This window comes from Rhinopithecus roxellana, chromosome 16 (assembly GCF_007565055.1).
Source record: "Rhinopithecus roxellana isolate Shanxi Qingling chromosome 16, ASM756505v1, whole genome shotgun sequence".
NCBI classification, from domain to species: Eukaryota; Metazoa; Chordata; class Mammalia; order Primates; family Cercopithecidae; genus Rhinopithecus; species Rhinopithecus roxellana.
The window spans coordinates 51,794,807-51,812,688 of NC_044564.1; the positions used below are offsets into that span (position 1 = coordinate 51,794,807).

Consider the following 17,882-nt stretch of genomic DNA (forward strand, 5'->3'; position numbering starts at 1 on the left):
ATTTGTTGAATGAATAAATGAATTTATTTACTGTTGTTTCTTCCATGTTTTCTCTTTATTATCTACATTTTTATTTGTTTCTGTGCCTGTGATAAAAATACCTCTACCAGCTTCTTACCTTTATTACCCCAAAGAATAAAGTTGCAAGTATAATTGTTTGGACACACACAGCATAAAATTTCCCTAATAGGCAAATCTCAACCTTTTTCCTACATTAGAAATGAAAGCCAGTATCCAAGTAAGATTCTGATCTGGTTTGGATCTGTGTCCCCTCCAAATCTCGTGTTAAAACGTGATCCCCAATGTTGGAGGTGGGGCCTGGTAGGAGATGTCTGGATCACGGGGGCAGATCCCTCATGAATGGCTTGGTGCCTTCCTGTATGGGAATGAGCTTTTTCCTCTGACTTCATGAGAGAGCTGGCTGTTTAAAAAAAGCCTGGCACTTTTCCTTTCTCTCTCTTGCTCCACACCTTACCATGTAATATGCCAGCTCTCCCTTTCCTTCTCTAAGTTTCTCGAGGCCCTCACCAGAAGCAGATGCTGGCACTGCATTTCCCGTACATCTTGCAGAACCATGAGCCAAAATAAACCTCATTTCTTTATAAATTACCCAGTCTCAGGTATTGCTTTGTAGCAATAGAAACTGACTAACACAGATTATAATTTAGATCTTGATCCGTAATTGAGATTTCTTTTCACCTCTAACCCACTCATACCAAGAAAATTATCTACTATGTTCCAAGAAGCCAAATGGGATTGGGTCATGTTAGGTAATTTGGTTGCAAAATGTCTAAGAGCTGGTTAATATTACCCCTACTCTTCCTATGGTAGGAGCCAGTATTGGAAATCACCAGAAGATAATCAGACAATAAACTGTGGCGAGAGTTTCTACTCCAGCATACTTTTGTTACTTTAATTATTGACTGTTTTTGTGTAGTCTACAGGAATATGTGAGTAATCATACTTGATGTATAATAAGACAGATTTTTGGTTGCCCATACGAAAAATAACTTACTTGAAGAAGTCAAATGAGCTCTGCATTTTTTGTTAGGGTAAAATATTTGTATTTGTGTATGTGCGTTTTTCAGTTTGGTTCTTGTAGAATCTAGTTCCTTAAAGTTCCTCTCTATTACCCAGTCTCCTTAGGTCACCTTTGTCTCGGGCAGTTTGCTTCATTTACGACTAAGTCCTCATAAGGAGACCATGCTCTGGCCCCAGCTGCTGCTTGCCATGCACTTCTTCTCATCTTCCGCCTTTGCATGTGCCATCCCCTCTGCCTAGAACGCCCTTCCACCTTTCTTGACCTGAAAAGCACTCACTCATCCTTTAAGACTTAGGCCGAGTGATCTCTTATTATGAATAATTTTTTTGGCCACATGCACTCTTGTCAGGCAAAATAAGACCACCTTTCTGTGGACTGAAATTGAACTGTGTATACACTACTCTTCTAATTGTTTCTATAATATTTGCCTCCAGCCCTAGTGTATGAACTTCTAGGGAAGGTACAATGCCTTAGTCTATGTTACGCCTCCAACATAGAAACTAAAGAGTGCCTGGTACAAATTCTAGGATATTGTAGATCTTTAAAATGTATTATGGTAATTAATTAAAATATTCATACAAGTATATAAAATATTGAAAATAGCTTCCAGTGATAACAATTGTTAGGGTTGCAAGATTGAATAATTTTTGTATATTCTGTCTTTTCCAGATTTTAGGTAAAGTTAAATATATTGCCTTTTAAATGTTACTGTTAAATGAACAAAAATACTGTGGTGTATTATAAAAAGATTCTACAACTTTCATATCAAAATGGTGGTTTCTCCTTTCATATTTTTCATTTTTAAAATTGATATATATTGTACATATTTTGGGGGTCCATGTGGTAATTTCATACATTCATACATTCATACAGTCAAATCAGGGTAATTGGGATATCAGTCACCTTGAATTTTTATCTGTTGTTTATGCTAGGAACATTTGAATTATTCTCTTCAAGCTATTTTGAGTGTATTAATAATACACTTGATTAATGTTAACTGTAATTATCCTACTGATCTATCGAACACAAAGTCTTATTTCTTCTAAGTGTATTTGTACCCATTAATCAACTGCTCTTCATCCCCCATTCCCTCTACCCTTCCCGGCCTCTGGTAACCACCAGTCTACTCGCTGTCTTCATGAGATTCACTTTTGTAGCTCCCACATATGAGTGAGAACATGCGATAATTGTCTTTCTGTGCTTTGCTTATTTCACTGAACATAATGACCCCCAGTTTCATCCATGTTGCTCCAAATGACAGGATTTCATTCTTTTTATGGCTGTATAATATTCTATTGTGTATTTTTACCATATTTTCTTTTTAAATATTTATTATTATTTTGTAGAGACGGGGTCCTGCTGTGTTGTCCAGGCTGGTCTCAAACTCCTGGACTCAAGCGATCCACCTGCCTTGGCCTCCACATTTTCTTTGTTCATCCATTGAGGGACACTTAGATTGATTCCATATTTTGGCTATTATGAATAGTGCTGCAATAAACATGTGAGTATAGATCTCTCTTCAATATGTTGGTTTTCTCTCTTTTAGATATATACTCAGCAGTGGAATTGCTGGATCATACGGTATTCTACTTTTAGATTTTTGAGGAACCTCTGAACACTGTTTTCTACAGTGACTGTCGTAATTTACATTCCCACCAACAACGTGTGAGGATTTTTCTTTCTCTAAATCCTCACCAGCATGTTAGTCCCTGTCTTTTTTGATAAAAGCTATTCTAATTGGGGTGAGATTGTATCTCATTGTGGTTTTGATTTGCATTTTCTGGATAATTACTGATGTTGAGCACTTCCTATACCCATTGGTCATTTGTTGAGAAATATCTGTTCAGGCCTTTTGCCCTTTTAAAAATCAGATTAATGACTTTTTGCTGTTGAGTTGTTTGAGCTCCTTATATATTCTGGTTGTTTATCTCTTATCAGATGGATAGTTTGCAAATACTTTCTCTCATTCTATGGGTTGTTTCTTCAGCTTGTCGATTGTTTCCTTGGCTGTGCAGAAGCTTTTCAGCTTGATGTCATCCCATTTGTCCATTTTTGCTTTTGTTGCCTGTGCTTTTGAGAACTTAAACAAAAAATTTTTGCCCCGACCAATGTCCTGGAGCATTTCCCCAATGTTTTCTTTTAGTAGTTTTATAATTTCAGGTGTTAGATTTAAGTCTAAATCCATTTGTATTTGATTTTTGTACATGGTGAGAGATAGAGGTCTAGTTTCATTCTTCTACATATAGTTGTCCAGTTTTCCCAATGCCATTTATTGAAGAGACTGTCCTTTCTCTGTTGCATATTGTTGGCACCTCTGTCAAAAATCAGTTGGCTGCAAATGGCATGGATTTATATCTGAGTTCACTATTCTGTTCAGTTGGTGTTTGTGTCTGTTTTTTATGCCAGTACCATGCTGATCTGGCTACTATAGCCTTGTAGTATATTTTTAAGTCAAGTAGTGTGAAACCTCCTGCTTGCTCTTTTTGCGCAGGATTGCTTTGGTTATTTGGGGTTCCGTATAAAATTTAGGATTGTCTGCTCTATTTCTATGGGGAGTATCATTGGTATTTTGATGGAGATTGCATTGAATCAGTAAATTGCTTTGGGTAGGATTGTCATTTTAACAGTATTCTTTCAATCCATGAGTGTGGAATAATATCTTTTCCATTTTTTGTGTCATCTATTTAATCAGTGTTTTATAGTGGTCCTTGTAAAGATCTTTCACAACTTTGGTTAAATTGATTCTTAGGGGCCAGGCACAGTGGCTGACACCTGCAATCCCAACACTTTGAGAGGCCAAAGCAGGAGAATTGCTTGAACCCAGGAGTTTGAGACCAGCCTGGGCAGCATAGTATGATGTCATCTCTACAAAAAAAATCAAAATATTAGCCAGACATGGTGGCACGTGTCTGTGGTTGCAGCTACTTGGGAGGCTGAAGTTGGAGGATTGCTTGAGACCAAGAGATCAAGTCTGCAGTGAGCTGTGATCACGCTGCTGCACTGCAACCTGGGTGACAGAGCAAAACCCTGTCTCAAAAAAAAAAAAAAAAAAAAAGATTCCTGGGTATTTTACATTCTCTGTAGATATAATAAATTAGATTGCTTTCTTTCTTTTCCAGATTGTTCACTGTTGGTGTATATAAATGCTACTGAATTTTGTATGTTCGTTTTGTATCCTGAAACTTTACTGAATTCACTTATTACTTCTAGTAGTTTTTTGATTTTTAAAAATAGAAGATCCTGTCATCTACTCTGAAAGCTAATTTGACTTCTTTCTTTCCAATATGAACATCCTTTATTTATTTTTCTTGACTAATTGGCCAAGGCTTCCACTTTATGTTGAATAAAGGTAGTGAAAGTGCACACCCTTGTCTTGTTCCAGATCTTAGTGGAAAGGCTTTTAGGTTTTCCCTGTTTGGTATGAAGTCAGCTGTGAATTTGTCATATATGGCCTTTATTATTTTGAGGTATGTTTCCTCTGTACCCGGTTTGTTGAAGGTTTTTAAAATAAAGGGATATTGAATTTAATTGAATACTTTTCAGCACTTATTGAAATGATCATATGGTTTTTGTTCTTGGTTCTGTTAATGTGTATAACATTTATTGATTTGCATATGCTGAACCATCTTTGCATCCCTGGGATGAATCCCACTTGATAATGTTGAATGATCTTTTTAATATGTTGTTGAATTCAGTTTGTTAGTGTTTTGAGGATTTTTCTGTCTGTGTTCATCAGTGAAATTAGCCTATCATCGTCTTTTTTTTTTTTTTATTATTGTGGCCTTATCTGGTTTTGGTATCAGGGTAATGCCGGCCTTGCAGGATGAGTTTGAGCATTCCCTCCTCTTCAATTTTTTTTTTTTTTTTTTGAAGAGTTTGAGTAGAATTATTATAGTTCTTCTTGAAAGGTTTAGTAGAATTCATCAGATCCTGGACTTTTCTTTGATAGGAGACTTTTAAATTATAGCTTTGATCTTATTACTTGCTATTGGTTTGTTGAGGTTTTCTCTTTCGTCATGGTTCAATTTTGGTTGTATATGTCCAGGAATGTATCTTTTTATTCTAGATTTTTCAATTTGTTGGCAGTTGTCTCTAATGATTCTTTGTACTTCTATGGTCTCTGTTGTTTTGTATCTTTTATTTCTCATTTTATTTATTCGTGTCCTCTCTTTTTAGTCTAGCTAAAGGTTTGTCATTTTCTTTTTTTAACTAAACTTCTGTTTTGTTGATCTTCTGTAATGTTTTAATCTCAATTTCATTTATTTTTGCTCTGATCCTTATTTCCTTTCTTCTAGTAAATTTGGGTTTGGCTTGGTCTTGCTTTTCTAGTTCCTTGAGATGCTGCATTCTTAGGTTGTCTTTTGGAAGTCTTTCAACTTTTTTGATGTAGATATTTATTGCTATAACCCTCCCTCTTAGTACTGTGTTTACTGTATCCCATAGATTTTGGTATGTTGTGTTTCCATTTGTATTTGTTTTGAGAAATTTTTAAATGTTCTTATTTCTTCATCAACTCATTATTTGTTCAAGAGCATGTTGTTTAATTTCCATGTTTTTGTATAATTTCCAAAGGTTTTTGTTTTTGTTTTTTGAGGTGGAGTCTTGTTCTGTCATCTAGGCTGGAGTGCAGTGGCGCAATGTGCAACCTCCACCTCCCGGGTTCAAGTGGTTCTCCTACCTCAGCCTCCCAAGTAGCTGGGATTACAGGCGTACACCACCATACCCAGCTATTTTTTGTATTTTTAATAAGACAGGGTTTTGCCATGTTGGCCAGGCTGGTCCCGAACTCCTGACATCAGATGACCCGCCCACCTCAGCCTCCCAAAGTGCTGGGATTACAGGCATGAACCACCACACCCGGCCCAAAATTCCTCTTCTTACTGATACCGAGTTTTATTCCATTGTGGTCAGAAAAGATACTTGATATAATTTCTACTTTTTAAAATTTGTTGAAACTTGTTTTGTGGCCTAAAATATGGTTTATTCTTGGGAATGTTCCATGTACTGATGAAACAAATGTGTATTTGAACAGTTGAGTGAAGTGTTTTATAAATACCAGTTAGACCTATTTGGTCTGATGTGTAGTTTGATAGTGATTTCTTTGTTAATTTTCTGTCTAGATGTTATGTTCGTTGATGAAAGTGGGGTATTTGACGTCCTCCACTATTACTGTATTACAGTCTCTCTCTCTTTGTATCTATTAATGTTTGCTTTATATACTTGGGAGCTGAATTTCAGTCCATCAAATGTATTAGTTCTAAGATTTCTGTTTGATTTTTTGAATAATGCCTCTTTGTTAAATTTCTCCGATAAATTTCTGAATGGAGAATTACCATTTTGTTTCTTGTATTCTGGTTGTTTTGTAACTCTTGTCCTCCTTTCTTCCTGTCATCCTTTATGGTTAAGTGACTTTTTCTGGTACTATGTTTTAATTTGTTGTTGTTTATTTTTTAGTGTGTTTATTATAGGTTTTTACATTGTGGTTACCATGAGGCTTATAGAAAACATCTTATAGATATAACAAGTTATTTTAAAGAGATGACAGCTTATCTTAGATAAGCAGTCCCCAATCTGTTTTGGCACCAGGGACCAGTTTCATGGAAGACAATTTTTCCATAGAGCAGTGGGGATGGTTTTGGGATGAAACTGTTCTATCTCAGATCATCAGGCATTAGATGCTCATAAGGAATGCTCAACCTAGATCCTTCACACTTGCAGTTCACAATAGGGTTTGCACTCTTATGAGAATCTATGCTGCTGATGATCTGACAGGAGGTGGAGCTCAGGCAGTAATGCTTGCTGGCCTGTGCCCACCTCCTGCTGTGTGACCTGGTTCCCAGCATGCCACGGACCAGTACTGGTCCATGGCTCAGGGGTTGGAGATCCCTGTCTTAGATCACAAAAAAAGAATAAATAAAAAACTTTAAAACAACCATCCATCTTTAATTCCATCTCCTGACATTTTGACTTTTGTTGGTCTCAATTTGCATATTTTTATATTGCCTGTCTCTTAACAGGTTGCTGTCGCTGTTATGGTTTTTGATAGATTGTCTTCTAGGTGTCGTGCTAGACTTATGGGCTACTTATGGGTGGACTGCACATGACAATTATAGTATTTGAATGTTCTGGGGGTTTCTATACTTGATGTTACCTGTAGGTTTTATACCTTCAAATGTTTTCCTTTTGCACATTAATGTTTTTTCATTTCAGATTGAAGAACCCTCTTTAACATTTCTTGTAAGACAGATCTAGTGATGGGAAATTCTCTTAGCTTTTGTTTGTCAGAAAAAGACTCTGTCTCCTTCATACTTGAAGGCTATTTCTGCTGTTTGCTGGATAAAGTATTTGAGGATAGCAGGGTTTTGGGGGGTTTTTCTTTCAGCATTTTGAAAATATCATTCCACTTCCTCCTGACTTAATATGGTTTCCATTGAGAAGTCTGTTGCCAAATGAAGTGGAGTTTCTTTGTATGTTATTTCCTCCTTTTTTCTTGCTGCTTTTAGTATCCTCTTTTTGTCCTTGACTTTTGAGAGTTTGATTATTATATGCGTTGGGGGTAGTTTTATTTGGGTCACATCTGTTTGGTATTTTCTGACCTTCCTCTACCTGGATATTTTTCTCATATGAGTAAGCTTTTTTCTACCCCTCACTCTTGCTCAACATTCTCTTGAATACCAATAATTCTTAGATTTGGTCTTTTAAGGTAATTTTCTATATCTTGTAGGCAATCTTTCTATAATATCTTTCCATTCATTTTACTTTTTCTCCTCTATGTAATTTCAAAGAGCCTGTCTTTGGGCTCACTAATTCTTTCCTCTGCTTGATACATTCTGCTGTTGAGAGCCTCCAATGAATTTTTCAGTTAGCAAATATATTTTTCAGTTTCAAGATTCATTTGATTTTTTTTATCACTTCAATCTCTGTTAAATTCCTCTGATAAGTTTCTGAATTGCTTTTCTGTGTTATCTTGGAGATGCCTGAGTTTCCATAAAACTGCTATTTTTGAATTCTTGGTCAGAGAGCTCATGAATCACCATCTCATTAGGGTCAGTCACTGGTTCCTTGCTTTATACATTTGGGGAGGTCATGGTTCCATGTTCTTGTGGATATATGTCTGTGTCTTTGCATTAAAGGATTTATTATTATTCCAGTATTCTTTGTCTAGTCTATTTTGGTTTTTACTGGTTACATTTGCTTAGAGATTATTTGTAATTTATCTGTTGAATTTCTTACACATTTTTTCTGCTAGGTCACTGCCTCTTTTTCCGCACTAAGTGGTACTTAAAACCCAGATTTGCCCCTGTTCTTCTAGCAAAGGATCAGAGGATTACCTGACTGAAATGGGGGAGGTTCCAAAGGAGCTATCCCTGTGGTATGGAAAGGCTGGCTAGGAGTTCATGCCCAAGAGACCTCCTACAGCATAGTGCTGCTGAACAGCCACGCTGATTTGGCATCTCCTTTGGTTGAGAGCGGAGCTTCCAGAGCTGGAGATGGTAATCCCACCTCCTCCCTTTGTGTGTGGCTGTCCACAGGGTGGTGTCTCCCTTCAGGCACCCTGATGCTTCTCATGGGTTGAGGCATGAATGGGTCTCCTGCCAAAGAAGCCAAGATGGTAGGCAAGTTATGTGTCCACCTTAATCTCACTTTTTCTAGTGTAGAATCTGAGTTGGGGGAAGTATTACATGTGCTTAATACCAAGCAGAAGGGTGTCACAGATATGAAAATCTGATTCTCTTACTGTGTCCTCGAGGTTTTTTTTTTTTTTTTTTTACTTCTCAGTGGCCCCAGGAACTGACCCATTCTCTTTCATGAGTTCTGGGAGATTGCTGCTGATAATCTCGATGATGTATATTTATTTTGGTTATTCTGTGGGGAGAAGTGAAGCCAGCTTTCATCTACATTTTTTAAGTATAATCCTTATTTTGAGTGGCAAGATTCTGATTCCAATATCCTGCCCTAGTTTTTATGCATTTTGGAAACTCCTACCATTGCATTTAGAACCTTCTGCCTGGTGGATTTTTTGTTTTTCATTTTTCAGTTTAGAAAGTATTCGATACTTTGAAACAGTTGACATTCATGTGAAGAACAAGGATGATAGTCAAGCCTGCTCTACTAATACTGTGCAGTCTAGAAAAGAGTGTACTGGGGCCGGATGCGGTGACTCACGCCTGTAATCCCAGCACTTTGGGAGGCCAAGGTGTGCGGATCACGAGGTCAGGAGATCGAGACCATCCTGGCTAACACAGTGAAACCTCATCTCTACTAAAAATACAAAAAATTATCTGGACATGGTGGCGTGCGCCTGAAGTCCCAGCTACTGGGGAGGCTGAGGCAGGAGAATGGCATGAACCCAGGAGGTGGAACTTGCAGTGAGCCGAGATGGTGCCACTGCACTCCAGCCTGGGTGACAGAGCGAGACTCCGTCTCAAAAAAAAAAAAAAAAAAAAAAAAAAAAAAAGAAAAGAGTGTACTGGTTAAGTCCTGAGAAACATTTCCTGTGTGCCATATAAGTACTTCAGGCTCTTAAATGTGTTACTCCAAGGAACAAGGTTGCAAATACAATTGCTCTAAAAACATATTATACCAGCCTGGCCAACATGGTGAAACCCCATCTCTACTAAAAATGCAAAAATTAGCCGGGCATGGTGGCGCACACCTGTAATCCCAGCTGCTTGGGAGGCTGAGGTAGGAGAATTGCCTGAACCTGGGAGGCGGAGATTGCAGTGAGCTGAGATTGCGCCACTGCACTCCAGCCTGGGCAACAGAGCAAGATTCCATCTCAAAAAAGAAAAAAAGAAAAAAAAACGTGAAATTCCGAGATGCAGCTTTCTTATCTAAAAAGGATTTGCACAAAGCCTCCTTGCAGTAAGCATATACGTAACTAAGGTGACTACCTTATGTATATGCATCACTTATTTATGCCCTAAGTTATTATTTGTTAAAACCATAGTGCCCTTACTCTAAATCACATAATCACAAAACTCTAGGGCTGAATTGCACAGCTTTAAATGTCAGTGCTGTCGTACTAGCTGTGTGATGTGAGCAAGTTCTAAAACTCCCTGTGCTTGTTTCTTATGTATACAACGGAGAGAAGGGGTAGTACTTTGTAGGGTTGTTGTGAAGTTTAAACAAGGTAATAACTGTTAAGTGTGTTTAAAAGTCCCTTGAATGTAACAATTTCATCACTTGTAAGATACACATTTTTCTCATATCGCCTCTGAATTGAGGATGTGTCTTATAATGAATGTAATTTCTTGATTAGCATTTTGTCATTAAAGTGACATCTTTTTTATCAGTAGTACTTAATGATACACTTTAGGTGACATTTTATATTTCAATAATAGTAGTAAGAGGTCTATTAACATTAGCTGCCATCAACATTACCATCAATATTATCATCAGCATTATCTTGTTTCTAGATGAGATAGTGGCATTTGATAGTTTAGCAGTGCAGAGTATATATCAAATCTCAATTTTATATAACTACTTGTTTGCATTGGTGTCTTTTTAGCAAAGTTCTAGTGTGCTGTTTTTCATATTTGTATCATTTTAGCTAATGTAAAGTATTTATGGGGTCAGCTCATGCAATGTTTCCGTCATTCATTGTACCTTACTTGGTGATCTACTAAAACATGCATCAGCATCCTTCATTCAGTCTCCCGAAATATAGAGGAAGACAAATTCTTGATTTTCTCTGTTGATGTATTTTCCTAAATCCTTTCGCAGGAGTGCTTTTCTCTTAGCTAGGAGAACTAAGCCACCATTGTACCACTTAAGATTTACTGGTTTGCATTCTCCTCTGAGGGAGAAAAGAAGCAGTTTATCGATCTGTAACACAGGAATGGACTGTGGCCAAACCTTTTCTGGTTTATACAATGTACCAGCTTAAGAATCTGCATAGCATTAAGAAGAATGAGCCCTCACAATTTGAGGCCGCCTGTCAGCATGAACAATAACTGAGAAAAATCAATGCACAATATACAGCCGTTCTCTTTGCACAGACACTGCCAAGATCCACACCCAGTGACAGTGTCTTTTTTTTTTTTTTTTTTTTGAGACAGGGTCTCACTCTGCTGTGCAGGCTGGAATGCAGTGGCATGATCTTGGCTCACTGCAGTCTCTGCCTCCCTGTTCAGGTGATTCTTGTGCCTCAGCCTCCCAAGTAGCTGGGATCACAGGCGTGCACCACCACACGCAGCTAATTTTTGTAGTTGTAGTAGAGATGGGGTTTTGCCATGTTGGCCAGGCTGGTCTCGAACTCCTGGCCTCAGGAGATCCACCCACCTCGGCCTCCCAAAGTGCTGGGATTACAGGCGTGAGCCACTGTGCCCAGCCGACGGTGTCTTGTTATTTTACCAGTGATATGCTTATAGTTCCTAATTTTAGGTTTCCTACTTAATTTGGTTTTATTGTTCAGTTTGGGGAAGGGTGGGAGGCACCAATTTGGATCTGAGAAAAAGATCTGCCAGATGAAAGAGTTTCAATAGCAGGAGAGGACCTTGGGCCAAAGTTTATTAAGCTTGACTAGGAAGATTCTGGGCACATCTCCATCCAAATACCTTGACACATACTTCATTCACCCCCAGCACATGCAGCTTGTCCCTTCTTGTCTTCTGTTTGCCTTCAAGGTTTTACATGGTGGTATTTACAAGCCGTTATGGAGCAAGAGTGCAAACACACAAGGCTAGGAGGGGGCCAGTAAACAGGGTCTGGCTTAGGGTTTTGTGGTTATTAGCTTTTAAAAGCATGCTTAGTTGAATAATTCCAGAAACTGGACTTCTTTCCTTTGCCCCTTCATTTCCCCACCGCCTCCCTCTCTGGTCTTCCCAGTCTCCACTTTTTTTTTTTTTTTTTAATAAAACTGCGTTTGTCAGAAATTTATAGACGTTCACTCCTATTCTTAAAAGACAGTATTTACTCTATCCCTAAAGACTTCCTTCTGATTCAGCCACCAATGACTGTGCACACAAAGGTTATTGCTCTCCAAGTTCAGTGTTGTAGACCTGAACCAGTGCCTCTGTTTCCAAGAGAAAGTCAGGTGATTACCCCTTCATCAGGGAGCTTGGAGCCATCCTGTCCTGGTGTGCCACCAGCCAGAAACTAAGGATCAGCAGGGAGTGGACGGTTTAGAATCTCCTCTCTCCAGGTGAACACAGTGCTAGTCAGTGTAGCTGGAAAAGCCATTCAGGGGGCAGGCTTGTCAGAAGCAATCTGTTTAAAAAAGAAAAAAAAAGAGAGAAAAAAGATTCCTTTTCAGTTTACCCTGAGTTGCTTTCACGGTAGTTAGCTTTGAACTGTGGTGCAAACCCATTTAAACAATGAGGAAAATTTCACTAGCTAAGTGGCAAGAAATTCTCACCCTGTGTGATCAAAGCAATCAGCCATTTCCTTTTCCTTCCTTTTTATTTACTTATATTTCTGACCCCTTATAACCTTCATGATTGTAGCCTGATAGTTTCCTTTTTTGCATAGCATTTTAAAAATACCTTTTCTTTTCCCTGAGGATTTTAAAGCAAATAAAACAACATTGACAGAAAGGGTCTAAATATTTATATTTTATTTTTATTTTTTGAGACAGTCTCGTTCTGTCACCCAGGCTGGGGTGCAGTGGTGCAGTGTCAGCTCACCACAACCTCTGCCTCCCCCAGGTTCAAGTGGTTCTGGTGCCTCAGCCTCCCAAGTAGATGGGATTACAGGCATACACCACCAAGCCTGGCTAATTTTTGTATTTTTTAGTAGAGACGAGGTTTTGCTATGTTGGCCAGGCTGGTCTCAAACTCTGACCTCAGGTGATCTGCCCGTGTCGGCTTCCCAAAGTGCTGGGATTACAGGTGTGAGCCACCGCGTCTGGCCTAAATATTTATTTTTAATAATTATTATTACAAAAATAAGAAAAGAGCTAAAATCCATGATTTCATCACCCAGAGGCAACCACAGTGAACATTTTGGTACATTTACTTCTCATCGTTTAAATTAAATTTTTACATATACACATACGTATTTTTAATAAAATTAGGTTTAGGATAGTATACAGTTTTGTTTTTCTTTTAACCAACATGCTTTGAATATTTTACCTTATTAAAAACTTACAATTTCAATGGCTGCGTTAGAATTAGTGTATATGGATATTATTTTAGCATTCTGTTGCTAGGAGGACATGTGGGTTTCTGAATTGACACTTCAATTCTCAACTTAGAATTTATTTCACCCAAGTTCTTCTGATTTCATGGGTCTAGAGTCAGAGTTTGAGCACCATGGAAATGGAATTTATATATATACTGTTGTTTACTGTTTACTAGTATTTTTCAGATGGTATTTGGAAAAACCAAAGGGGAAACTGTGTTTTTTTCATTTTTTTTTCATTTTTTGTTTTAAATTTTGTGATTGAAATATAAGTCTTATTATGGTAATCTCAGGTAACTTTTAAATAGAAATATCAATATAAAATGAATATATTGCCCAATGTGGACCCCAGTGTTTCAAAACTATGTGCCATGCTCTGTCATTTTGTTACTGGAAAGGGGTCCTCATCCAGACTGCAAGATCTTGGATCTCTCACGAGAAGGAATAAGAGGCGAATCCATAGAGTAAAGTGAAAGCAAGTTTATTAAGAAAGTAAAGGAATAAAGCATGGCTACTCCATAGGCAGAGCAGAAGCATGTGCTGCTTAACTCATTATACTTACAGTTACTTCTTGATTATATGCTAAACAAGAGGTGGATTATTCGTGAGTTTTGCAGGAAAGGGTGGGCAGTTCCTGGAACTGAGGGGTCCTCCCCTTTTTAGACCATATAGGATAACTTCCTGACATTGCCATGGCATTTGTAAACTGTCCTGGTACTGGTGGGAGTGTTTTTTAGCATGCTAATGCATTCTAATTAGTGTATAATGAGCAGTGAGAATGACCAGAGATCACTTTCATCACCATCTTGGTTTTTGTGGGTTTTGGCCGGCTTCTTTACCACAACCTGTTTATCAGCAAGGTCTTTGTGACCTGTATTTTGTGCTGACCTATCTCATCCTGTGACTAAGAATGCCTAACCTCCTGGGAATGTAGACTTAAAATAAAGGTCTCAGCCTTATTTTATCTAGCCCCTATTCAAGATGGAGTTACTCTGGTTCGAATGCCTCTAAGAATTTGAAGTTTATCCAACAGCACAGTGGGAGATAATAAATTTTTGTTTGTTTGTTTTAAGAGGAGGAGGACTGACTGGATCAGATTTGTGCGTTAGAACGGTGGTTGCATGTAAGAAAGAGGCGTTGGTAGAAAGACTTCAGATATCTCAAAAGAATTTCCATAAAGTTAATCTTTTTAAAAATGTAAACATTTGGTGCAATAATTGCTTTGAAATGCAGTTGAATAAATGAACCTTTTGAACCAGAATTTGGAAAGGAAGATATGCTTAAAAAAACAAAAATAGTTTGTAGAGCACTACACATTAGGAGGTCATTTGTATTTGGTGACCACTTTCCTAAACTAGTCACATTCCTAGAGAACCAATTTTGTTTTCCATAGAGTATTGTGTGTAGAGACCTCCTTTCAGTATGTAGCCACTGGTACATCCATGGGTGTTACCTCCATACTGCTAGGTCCAGTGCAGTCACCTCCTGGATCTACAGTCTTTCTTCCCCCATTCTGATTTGCTTTCTCTGTTAGCAGTCATCTTTGTAAACAGAAGTCTAAGATTTAGTGTTGTACATATTTTTAAATGATCCATTTTGATGGGGTTCTCTTTATTGTTTCAGGTTGAATGCCTTTGAGAACTTGATGCATAAAATTTGCATGACTCCTCACTCCTTTCTGGATCTATCATTGGGCTCAAGCCAGCATGGCTCATACCACAAAGGTTAACGGCAGTGCCTCAGGTAACCCTGTGCTCTGGAGTGTGTGTGTTAAATGTATGTCTTTTCTCAGACTAATTTTTTATTCTCTTTAATAATGAACGGATAATAGCAAGTTGCCTAGATAACTAGGATTTCAAAGCAATTTTCTATCCATTGAAGTTTGGTTTTGTTTTGTTTTACTCTCAGAAAATTTGCTTTTATCTTAGAGTCTTGCACTGAAATCAGTTGAGTAAATTATTACCTAAGTCAATTCTGTTGAAGTGTTGAAAGACAAATTTAAATCCTGAATGCTGATGCAAATGTAATGTATACTCCTCTTGCACTTCTTTCTGAGGGATTGAATGACGAGAGAGGAAATTAGTTTGGATGCTTAAAACCAATTCCTAGTATCCACTCCCAAGCAGCTTTTGTTTGATGTTGCTAAACAAAGAGAAAGGGGGGAAGAGAAGTATATATTCTGTAAAATGATTCTATTAGGAATGTGCAACAAGCCATATTATGTATCATAAAGACCTGTATTTGAATTCTTATTTTGGTTATATTAGAGATTTATGTAGTTTCACTTTCTGTTCCAATATTGCTCCTGTGAGATTTGGGAGAAATGCAGAGAAGATCCTCCTAAGAGATACATCACCATGGGGACAACCTGCCCAAAATGGCATGCCGAGTGTTCGTTTCTTTTTTGAGTTATCTGCCAGGTAGCTGAATGAGTGAGAACAGTAATTGTCTATGCAGAAATTTTTTCTGAGCGTCTGAGTTCAGAGTCCTACCTCTGCTATCTCTGAACACCTTCAAATGACAACATTATATACTGGAGCAAGTGTAGAATTGGAGCTAGGAAACCTGAATTTGAGTCCTAGTTCCAGCACTAACCATGAAATATTGGGCAGGGCTATTTCTCCACATGTAAACCATCGGTAAGCATATCCACCTGCTGGTTTAGGACCAGTGAGCGCACCAGAAACATACTTACGGAGCTATGTAAGCCGTAAAGCACTTTTGAAGACAACAGCAGGAAATGACTTCTAAAGTGGGCATTCCCAGCCCGTGAATGTGACTTTTTATTCTAGCAGTCTCAGCTGCAAGTATCTCCTCTGGGTAGAACACTGTAACCCGAACCCAGGTAAACTCAGTTGTTTGTTCTGGGATGACTGATCTTTCCCTGTCCGTTCCATTTTTGACCTTTTCACTGCCCAGCTTCTTGAGACTTTTGTAGATTCTGCTGTGGGACTACTATCAATAATAAAGACATGAATGATAACATCTAACATTCATTGAAGACTTAGTATGCACCATAGTGCCTAAAATGCTTTGCCTGCATTTTCATACTTAATCCTCACAATAATCTAATGAGATTAAGCTATTATTTTACTGTCATCATCATCCCTGTGTAATGTCACAGAGAAGTTCAGGGACTTACCTAAACGAAGTAAGAAAAATCAGAATTATGGGCGGTGGCTCACACCTGTAATCCCAGCACTTGGGGAGGCCGAGGGGGATGGATCACCCAAAGTCAGTAGTTCAAGACCAGCCTGGCCAACATGACGAAACCCCATCTCTACAAAAATACAAAAATTAGCCAGGCATGGTGGCGCATGCCTCTAATCTCAGCTACTTAGGAGGCTAAGACAGGAATGGCTGGAACCTGGTAGGCAGAGGTTGCAGTGGGCCCAGATTGTACCACTGCCCTCCAGCCTAGGTGACAGAGTGAGACTCCATATCAAAAAAAAAAAAAAAACAAATAAATCAGAATTATGATGGCTTTCTCTAGTAAAATATTTGATGAGAGAGGAAATTGAAACATGAAATTTCAAGTGTAGTGGGTGGGTTTCAATTCCCTCTGATGATGTGGTTTCCTCCCTTGCCCTCCATTTGCTTCCATTCACACGCTCAGGAGAAGAGGTGTTTACGGTTGTTGGTGCCTCAAGACCTCAACCTTCTTCTGGTGCCTTGGGCAAAATTCTTCCTTCATAGGTTTAAATCCATACCCCACTAATTCCTTTCCAACTTGGTTTGTTCTGTACTTACCTTTTTTCTTTGTTTCTGAGATCTAATAATCAAGCAAGCTATAACTTTTCCTTCCCACCTGGTATCCTGCCTAACAGGTCTGGGCATTGAGGTGGAAAGCAAAAGAAGCCTCTCTGATTTGTGACTTTCAGGGTGTCAGAGTATGAATTGTTACTGCAGACAGGTATCTGGACTGTGCAGGGGGAGATTTTTTACTTATTCTAGTCACCATGACCCCTGTACGTCTGTAAGCAAATCTAATTAGAGACTCAACCATGAACAGTAATATATACACAAACATACATATATGTGTATGTGTCTGTATATGTATATACGCACACAATAATACACATATCCGTACATATATGTATATACAAACACAAATGTGTGTACACCATATATATGACACTCATAGAAGAACAATTTTTTTTTTTGAGATGGAGTCTCGCTCTGTCACCCAGGCTGGAGTGCAGTGGCGCGATATCGGCTCACTGCAACCTCTGCCTCCTGGGTTCAAGCGATTCTTGTGCCTCAACTTCCCAAGTAGCTGGGATTACAGGCCCATGCCATCACGCCTGGCTAATTTTTGTATTTTTAGTAGAGATGAGGTTTCACCATGTTGCCAAGCTGGTGTTGAATTCATGACCTCAGGTGATCTGCCCACCTCGGCCTCCCAAAGTGCTGGGATTACAGGCATGAGCCACCGCACCCAGCTGAAAATTTAAAAGTATCGTTTGTCTGAAAACAAAACAAAACAAAACAAAAGCAAGAATTACGGGTGATAATACCACCTAGAAATAAATGTCTTCTTATTTTTTATATAGTCTTCAAATGTTATATATTTCACATGGTTGAGAATATGTTTATAAAAATCATTCCTTTACCTTTTCGCACTTTGTATTACAAAAGAAACGCCTCTCCGATGTTTAAAAAAATACTCAATGTAAGAGATGCAGGTTATAAATACACGTCTGTGCGTGTAAATAAC

At 38.4% G+C, this 17,882-nt stretch overlaps 1 protein-coding gene across 3 annotated transcripts in view; it reads left to right on the forward strand.

The window, feature by feature from the left end:
• KANK1 (KN motif and ankyrin repeat domains 1) overlaps positions 1–17,882 on the forward strand; it is a 156,930-nt gene that overhangs the window by 74,578 nt on the left and 64,470 nt on the right. For all 3 annotated transcript variants that reach the window (XM_030920026.1, XM_030920032.1, XM_010364421.2), the window contains exon 2: positions 14,789–14,908. In XM_030920026.1, coding sequence (XP_030775886.1) covers positions 14,872–14,908 — 37 coding nt within the window. In that variant the 5' untranslated portion in view covers positions 14,789–14,871. The remainder of the gene's footprint in view (positions 1–14,788; positions 14,909–17,882) is intronic.